General features: G+C 42.7%; 2 protein-coding genes across 2 annotated transcripts in view; one reads left to right on the plus strand and one right to left on the minus strand.

Annotated features, from left to right (window-relative positions):
• Positions 1-1,372: 1,372 nt before the first annotated feature.
• LOC306783111 (uncharacterized protein) lies at positions 1,373-4,327 on the plus strand (the record flags this gene model as incomplete). Its single annotated transcript, XM_079276637.1, has 8 exons — positions 1,373-1,461; positions 1,554-1,741; positions 3,302-3,372; positions 3,486-3,658; positions 3,741-3,876; positions 3,960-4,001; positions 4,090-4,117; positions 4,200-4,327. 8 exons carry the CDS (start codon positions 1,373-1,375, stop codon positions 4,325-4,327), a joined length of 855 nt encoding a protein of 284 aa, XP_079132763.1.
• A 126-nt stretch (positions 4,328-4,453) lies between these two features.
• Positions 4,454-8,752, minus strand: part of pfkla (phosphofructokinase, liver a) — a 9,763-nt gene continuing 5,464 nt past the window's right edge. The window contains exons 10-22 of the mRNA XM_079276992.1: positions 8,684-8,752; positions 8,528-8,592; positions 8,302-8,365; positions 8,023-8,169; positions 7,840-7,910; positions 7,010-7,097; positions 6,751-6,903; positions 6,231-6,395; positions 6,084-6,145; positions 5,850-5,961; positions 5,621-5,720; positions 5,416-5,521; positions 4,454-5,329 (exon numbers count right to left, since the gene is read on the minus strand). The exon at positions 8,684-8,752 is cut by the window's right edge and continues 57 nt beyond it. Coding sequence (XP_079133118.1) covers positions 5,182-5,329; positions 5,416-5,521; positions 5,621-5,720; positions 5,850-5,961; positions 6,084-6,145; positions 6,231-6,395; positions 6,751-6,903; positions 7,010-7,097; positions 7,840-7,910; positions 8,023-8,169; positions 8,302-8,365; positions 8,528-8,592; positions 8,684-8,752 — 1,350 coding nt within the window. The 3' untranslated portion in view covers positions 4,454-5,181. The remainder of the gene's footprint in view (positions 5,330-5,415; positions 5,522-5,620; positions 5,721-5,849; positions 5,962-6,083; positions 6,146-6,230; positions 6,396-6,750; positions 6,904-7,009; positions 7,098-7,839; positions 7,911-8,022; positions 8,170-8,301; positions 8,366-8,527; positions 8,593-8,683) is intronic.

An 8,752-nucleotide genomic window follows, 5' to 3' on the forward strand; every position in this document is an offset into this window, starting at 1 on the left:
TACACTAAAAATCGCAATTTACACAAAATGAACAGATTAAACTACATAACAATGTACTACGTCGTTAATTGGTTTCACCTCCTCAGCTTGCAACATATATAACTTTGAAAGAGGCCAATCTAAATGATAAACAGGCTACTTTCTGGAGCAATTGTGCTGACATTACTTAAGTAATAAGTAATTAAAATGACCCCCAAATTGCTACCAGCTGCAACATTAAAGTGATGCATAGATTAATGCATGATAATTAAAAATCCAATAGTATGATGTATACAAATCTGAAATGGACCTTATTGCATAATGACTACTTTTACTTTGTTTAGATACAATTATTGGGTACAACTTTAATCGGTTCAGTCGTTTTTTCCCCTCCTACACCAGTAAACAGAAAAGGGTTTTTATGTTCGACCAAATGGTCAACATTTGGCAGTGTTTTGAAAGTATTGTGAAAACAACACAAAATGTAATTTGATGGTCAAAAATACAGATTATAAATTCAGTACACTGACTCATTTAATTTGTTTCATATTTATTTAATATTTGATTGGCATGATAGCCTAATTCTCTAACATACTATCTTTGGGTATTTGATTCAGATATGAGGCATTGTTGTGATTTTACGTGATTGATCACCTGTCAATCAATCGGATCTGGCAACACTGACGGCAGCAGCCTGGCAGAGCGAGCGTGCGGCTAACCACTGATTTTAGGCAGATGCAAATTAAAAATGAACGACCAATATTCGCTTAATAATATTGAAAGCATCATTTTTCAGTTTGGTGAGTTTATTGTACGTTTACACTGTAGTTTGTTGTCAGTTGATGTTTGCTTGACGTGCAATTTAAAAGTTTTAACGCTAGTTAAATGTTAGCTAGCTTAGCTAGCTGGCTAACAACATAAGTTCCGTTTGTATTTGATAGCTCTTCAAACAAGGAAGCTCTCCCAAAAGAAGAATGAAATCAACCAACAAAGTAAAGGTAACGTGTCCAACGTCAAACAGTAATTCTCATTAACCTAATTAACGTTACTTATTATAAAAGATCAGACGATTGTATGTAAAGCAGGCTAACAAACAAATGTTATTATTTATGTTGTGAAATGGTGTCCATCAAGTGCTCACATTCTTGTCAACAGTTTGCAGAGTTGACACTGCTGAGAGGAGGTCGTACATCGAAACAATCCACAGAAATATCAAAAGACTTGAGGAGGAAATCAGGGCGAAGCAGAGCACTGTGATGCATAATAAAGCAAATGCCAAAAGGTATGATGACTGGGCAATACATACAACACATTTGACACGTAACTTAACATAGGCAGTGCAGATTAATATTGATATTCACGTATTGCTGCTTGTCATCCGCGTGACTTTAGCATGAAGGCGACTAACGGCCTGCTTCTTCAGTATGAGCACGCGCTGAAAGCAGAGCTGGAGAGCAGAAAAGCCAGCTACCACCAGGACATGTAGGTTCACTTAACTGTGGTGTTTGCATTTGATATGTAATAATAATAACAATGAACAACGCTGAATTGTTTTTCATTTGTAACTTAACAAGGGAAGTCTATGAAGAGAGAATTACAGGCTGCAGGAAGACATTCCAGTCGCATAAAGAATATTATTACCAAAATCCTGCTGCTCAAAATCTCCTCACGCTGCAGGCGGACAAAGAGGAGATTGAGTTTAGGATCAAGGCTTGTGATGATCAAATAATGATGAGACAGAAGGAGCTGGACCAACTCACTGGTAATACGCTTTTTATATCATCATAACTTGCTGAAAATATTCGCTCTTGATGCAGTTAATTGTAATTTCTGCCCGACCAGGTCCAGCCGTGGACGCTTCTTCCACTGAGACACCACCAGACGGGTATCTTGTCAAAGAATATTGACACATAGCCTCCAGCAGAGCTTATTCTCTCTCATGAAATGTCACTTTTCTTCCTAGTGTTTCTGGCCAGCAGCCCGTAGCAGAACCAGAGGAACAATCAGATCCTCAGACAGAGGAGGAAAGGCATGCTTCCATTGACATCTACTCTCTTCACCTCAACCAGACAAAGGTGCTCGGATACATTGAACGAAGCTGATGGAATTGTAAAGCTGGCAAATTCTTGCAATTGTGAAATAGCCTGACAGTGACCTGCTAGACAAACTATGAGTTCTATGGGAGGCATGAACAGTCTCCAGTCCCACATTTCTCTCCTCTTCATCCCCCTCCATTCTACATCCAAGAGGAAGAGGTGAGGGCCACCTTCAGGAAAACAAACTAGAAGAAGGCAACAGGGTTGAGATGAATAGCCTTTTGTCTGGTCCTCAGGACAGGCACCCCTCAGGGCTGCGTTCTGTCACCCTGGCTCTGCTCCCTCTACACAAACCACTCCCCACCACAGCTCAGTCACCATTCTTAAACAAGCAGACGGCACAACCATAATTGGACTCATATGGGTAGCCCAAGCAGTCACTCGGTGCATTCATAGCAACCTCCAGCTCAACACTTCTAAATCACAATAACTCTTTAGAGATTTCAGGCAAAGCCTCCATTCACGTCAAAGGAGACACACACATCAGCAACACACTCAAATGAAACATCAAAACAGACCACATTACCAAAGAAAAAGCCCCTGAGACAAAGTAAAGCAGCGTCTCCTTCAGTTGAACCCGGACATTATTGAGATACTCACCTCTTCCATAACAGTTTGGCAGCATGCAAGAAAAACTGCAGCGCATAGTCAATAAATCATCCAACAATAGTGGCTTCAGCTGAGTCGATATATCGGACAATCAAAAGAACAAAATAAAAAACAAAATCTGACCCTGTCCCTGCCCACCACCTCCTCCAGCTGATGCCCTGCAGGAGGCGCTGTAGGTCCCTGCCCGCTTAATCATCAAAAAACAGCTTTTCCTCCATTGCAGTAAGAACTCTGAACTCTTCTCACCGGCCCTGACAGATGTGTTATTCATCTGATGTGATGTTGATGTATGTCTACGTTTGATGTTGCAGACACTGCTATATTGATCTTACCCACTATGTTATACTTAAAGCCAATCCCACAGACCGTGGCCTTATGGTTAATAATAAGTGTTTCGATTGATCTTTCAGAATGGTAATAAAACTTCTGCGGAGGCAAATGCTGAAGAGATTCGTGAGGAAAACAAGGTACAGTACACGAGCGTCTGCAGCCCGTCCTCAGGAGGAGAAAACGGTGAGCTGTGGTCAGGTCAGCCGTTAGATGGTAAGTCGAAGAGTCACATGTGTTTCAGTTAACATTCATGTTACATCAAACCTCATCGAGCATTGTTTCTCCAGAGCAAAGACACCCAGATGAGCTGCACCCTGACGAGCAGGAGCAGGAAACTGAACAAGAGGACCAAGTCTTGGTAATGTTTGTCTCATTGTACCCAGACTGTCCATAAAATGGCCACTTTGTTCCCTCAAAAACCAACCCATAATCCATCTCTATAAGTACAAGGTGTGTTCTGCATATGAACAGCAGTCCGCTGTGGAGGTTGAGGAAGACGTAGCTATGGATGAAGAGCAGACAGCGAGCGGAGAGGACAATGAGGGACTCGCTGCTTTTCCTCAGTCGTCATCTCGAGACAAACATCCTCAGTCGACCCCGCTGGAGATGACAGCTGTGCCTTCAACCCCGACGTTCCCATTTAAGTGAGGCTTTATCTGACTTGTCCAACACTTAGAATCACTGTCAGGACCGCCACTGAGAACGGTGTTTATTTGTTCATTTCAGCTTCAGCCCTGCCAGATCCCCACGTCACGGCACCTCCGATACCAAATCTCCAGCGTTCCTGTTCTCTCTGAACTCCGAGCCCAGCACCCCGGGCTTCTGCGGCTTTGGGTTTGAAGCGGGCTCTTCACAGGATGAGGTGAGCAGCGAGCAAAAGGAATAAGTGATTTGACAGAAATCGGTTTCTCAAGTTTTGGAATTAACTCTTGAGTTTCTTCACAGGAGTCCCCCTTCGCTTTCGCCGGCTCTTTTTTCAATGAGAAGGTACTGCGCTTGTATTGGAACCTCTTTTTATTTCATACAGCGCTACTAGAACAAAATAACAAACGACTGAATGTTTGTATCTTTTCAGAAAACTGCAGAACCAAAGTCTTCAACCTGTACGTATCGAATCTAATCCCCGTTTGTGACGTGTATTAGAACTCGGGTATAGATGTGTGTATGTGAATGTATATTTTGCAGGTCCTGAGTTCCTGTTTGGACAACCAGAGCAAAGTGAAGCCTTCCAGTTTGCCTTTTCCGCCAAAAGCCCTCAGACATCTAACAAAGACAACACCGGGGACGACTTTCCATTTTCATTCAATTTTTGAGAATTGGAAGAAAAACATCTGAAATGCTGAATTATTGTTTTTAATACCAGTTTGTTAGTGATGTTCTTCTGTCGCGGTCTCATACAGTGGTTAATGACAGATATCTTCACGGTTGAACACGGTTAGTTTAAAGCTTTGTTCTGTTAAATATGTATTCAGCTGTCAGTTTAACTTAATATCTTATTTCAATCGCTCTTCACATATTTTAAAGAACTTATTGCGAACAGTATCACTGTTAAATGACATTTAATTCAAGATAGCATTATTATCAAAATAATACACAACATGCATTCATATTTCGTTACAGAGTTCTCTATTCTAAGTTCAGTAGTTACGTTTATTGCACTGTGTATGAATGTTTGTTCTGTTTCCATGAGTGTTTCCTACGCAGTGTATAAATAAAATGAACATTTCACTGGTCCCATGAGTCAAAGTCACATTCTGACATCAAACCACCCACTGCACCACTTTAATCTTTGTGAAAATGATAAGAGGGGCTCCAAAAAACTAGCTGCATAACATGGATTATACATACATCTTGTTCAGATTATTCCACACCACACACATCTGCTTTATATAATATATTCAGTATTGAATCAGTGGAGTTTTGGCTTAATGGCACAGCTGATATGTATTGCAGTGATTGGGTAACACAGAGGCTTGATTGGAATAGAAAAACCTGCTCCTCTTTGGAGAAATGAATACTTGAAGTACTTTTTCATAGCTGCTATGCTACCGACAACATACTGGCTTTTCATAGTATTCAGTCCTGTATAAGTATAATCTGCCTAGAAACAAGGGATGGACAACTAAGGGTCAGAAAGTGCAGCGAGTCTCCTGTAGCTTCAGAGAGCCTAGAAGCCGTGGTCAATGCTCATGGAGCGCCGAGTCACATGTTCGATCTCTCCAGGGACGTATTCACAGAAGCTGGTTTGGTACTTGGCCAACATTTTTAGCAACGGTCGAAGCTTTATCCACCACTGGACCAGGGGCATCCGGTGCCTGAAAAACGGGCAGAAATCCGATTTTATTAAGACTCACGAATAATGAACTCTTACTATTTGTCAAAGAACGGTGACATCGCTTACTCAAAATCAGTCAGAGCCTTCAGCTCGGTGACGGGGCTGAATGAGATGACCTTCCTGTTGAGGCCCAGCACACATGCTGTATCTGGGGAGTTGGCGAACACACGGCCTGGTGGGGGGAAGAAAAATCATGCTGTAATCATAACAATGCTGTGATTTCACACCAATTCATATATATGTCAACTTTGACTTCATACAGGAACTGTACCTTGACGGAAGTTTTCAGTCAGTCTCTCTAAAATCCACTGGATAGCCCTCACACCCAACTTGGTGCCAAAGTTTCTATCAAAGGGAGACGGTGCCCCTCCCTGGAGCGCAAACACACAAGCAGTTAATATATATATATATGATGAGACTCTCTTCCCAGTATATGGAACATTTGTAAGTTGCTACGCTGTAATGCTCCAGAGTGGAGGACTTGTGTGGTGGCTCCGTACCTGCTGAAGGTGCCCCAACACATTGACTCTGCAGTCAAAGATGCCCTTCCCCTCTGACGAGTACAGCCGATGGATGAAATCTGTAGTGTAGTTTTCGTGGCATTTTTCATTCCTGTTAAGACAAAGACAATGATCAACAGAGGAGAAACTAAACCGGACAATGTGAAAACATAGACGAGAAGATGCATTGCGTTTGCATCAGATTCTGTGTGTGGCTGAGTGAGTGTTATGCACCTCAGTACGAGACCCCGCTGGATGTCCGTCTTCATTTTCTCAGTCAAGTGATCCACATTGGTCTGTATATATTAAAAAGAGACAGAAAGCTGTCAACACTACAGACAAGAGGAAAAGAATCAGCAGAGGGTTTTCTTCTAGTCCCACCTTCAGGTCGTGAATGTTGATGGGGTCTTCAAAGATGTAGGCTGCGTCAGCGCCCACAGCGATACCAGTGCAGGTTGCCAGATATCCACAGAACCCCCCCATCGTCTCCACCACAAACACCCGTCTCTTGGTCCCAGAGGCGGACTGCTTGATCTTGTCGCAACCCTGAGGAAGAAAACCAAAACGGCAGCGTGAATGGAGACATTGGCAGTTGAAGGGCACTTACAGCCCTTAGTAGTAGCGCTGGTGTGTCGTTTGTGAGCTTTTAATATAGAAGTACAGGGGTGAACTAAAATGCTGATCCAACTTCCTCCCTCTCAAAGTTTAAAGATTTAAAACTAAAGCTCTAAACACTCACTGTCAGCCCCGTTTTGACTTGGTACACCGAGTTCAAAGTGTACCTCAGTACTACAGCAGCTCGTGTTACGTGTCCTGTTTTCTGGCTTGGTTCCGTCTCTATTCGTGTTAATCCTGAAAACATCAAAGTCACACTGTTAATTTGCCATCTGCTCAGCATTACCTGCATGGCAGCATTGACAGCCGTATCTGCTCCCAGGCTGAATTCGGTTCCGGGGACGTTGTTGCTGATGGTAGCAGGGATCACACACATGGGGATGCAGAGCTCATCATAGCGACTCCGGGCTTCAAACAGCTGCAGCACACCTGCGTACCCCTTTGAAAGGCAGCAAGAGACGAGAGAACCTCTTTGATGTAACATTGATGCTATGAAATAATATACAGGTACTACATTTCTGGTTCTTTGGGGTTGTGTCTTATACCTCAAACCCTCCAATGACCAGCAGAGCTGAGATGTTGAACTTGGTGATGGTTTCCACAATCTTCTCCATGTGTTTTTCTGGAAGAGTTCTGAAATAGGACATCAATCATGAATCATTTAAAGACACACCGACTATTTTTAGTGGCAGCTTGCTAGTCACGGGTTGTCTCGCACAGCCTGTAATACGTCGTTTAAATTCTCCTGTGGCTCTGAATAAATAATAAATCTGATAAAAATGACTCAAGTGATTTCACCCTGGTCTCTGGGGGGAGAATACATGTTTTTCACCAGCACATTTGCAGTAAAAACTGGGAAGGTTGCATTATGGGAAATGTAACATCTGGTGATTTTGGAAGTTAACACACAGGATTGATGAAATACTTTATCACAGTGTAGATTATTATGTACCGTTATATCTAAAAAGGTAGGAATATCAAAATATCATTATATATTGTGATATAGTACATTTTATGAAAAATCTGTTGAGAAAATGTAGAAAATTGAATACCTGACAAATCAAGGTACTTGATCACATTAATCCAAAAATCATATATGATTAATAATATAATTACAACTCAAATGTAGCTATGATGCAGACCTGCTAATACATTTTTTCACATTAACCTCAATGGCCAGTACACCCAGGGACACGGCAGGGATCCATAACAACAACAATACAACGGTACATGTTGTCATATTAACTCTCTCCTGCATCAATGTGTGTCTCATGTCTCCATAACTTAAAGGAAGTACAATACTAAACTGTTGAAGTACTCTTAAGATGACCTAAATATGTGTGTATTATATTAACCAGAGTGTCCTGTTCCTCACCGTTTCGTCCCCAGCAGTGAGCCCCCTTGGCCCGTCCATCCCGCCACGCTGTGCCATTGCATCTCAACAACCTGCGGACGGACACAAGTCAGTACTGAACGGTTTCCTCTCAGTCTCATGAAATGCTGCCTGTTGCTGAAACCCCCTGCAGTGTGGTATAGACGTAGCGGTAGAAGCCCTCACCTGTCCATTGGCAAGTCCTTGAAAGCCGTCGTGGACAGCGTAGACCTTCTGTCCTTGAACGAGCGCCAACCTCACAGCAGACCTCACCGCCGCGTTCATCCCCGCAGCCGGAGCGCCCACGTTCAGAACGGCCAGGGAGAAATTGTTCTGAGGGACCACGAGTCAGATATTAATACACACATTTGAATGAAACATTGATGATTCATTGACACGTGTTGGGGCTACTACCATATGCGTGTGTGTGTGTGTGTGTGTGTTCATGTTAGTGATAAGACTCACCTCAGACTTGATGGGCTTCTGGAAGGCAAGAAGCTTGTAGATTTTCCAGTTGTTCTCAAAACTCCTGCAAGAAAATCATAATTTTTAGCTTGAATGGTAAAAATAATAAGAATGGTTAATATATTTGCAACAGACTATGTTGACATACATCAAGGCAGTTTTGCATTTGAATGTAACGATATATTATAACTATCTGGTACACATGAAGAATCCTCTCAGCTCTCACCCTCCACGCAGTTTGATGGCCTCATCAAACCTCTTCTCGTTCATGGCAGTCTGCACCAATTTAGTCTGCAAAACAGTACGAAAAATTACAGCGACCTCCCACCGTTTCAAAATATGCCCATCAACAACAATTAGAGAGGAGAGGAGAGCAACTCACCATCTCCACGCACTCCATTAGCGGCAGACGAACGGCGCGGTTACCCACCAGGCCGATGGCACACGGTGG

The sequence above is a fragment of the Melanostigma gelatinosum genome (assembly GCF_949748355.1).
Source record: "Melanostigma gelatinosum genome assembly, chromosome: 10".
Classification (NCBI taxonomy): domain Eukaryota; kingdom Metazoa; phylum Chordata; class Actinopteri; order Perciformes; family Zoarcidae; genus Melanostigma; species Melanostigma gelatinosum.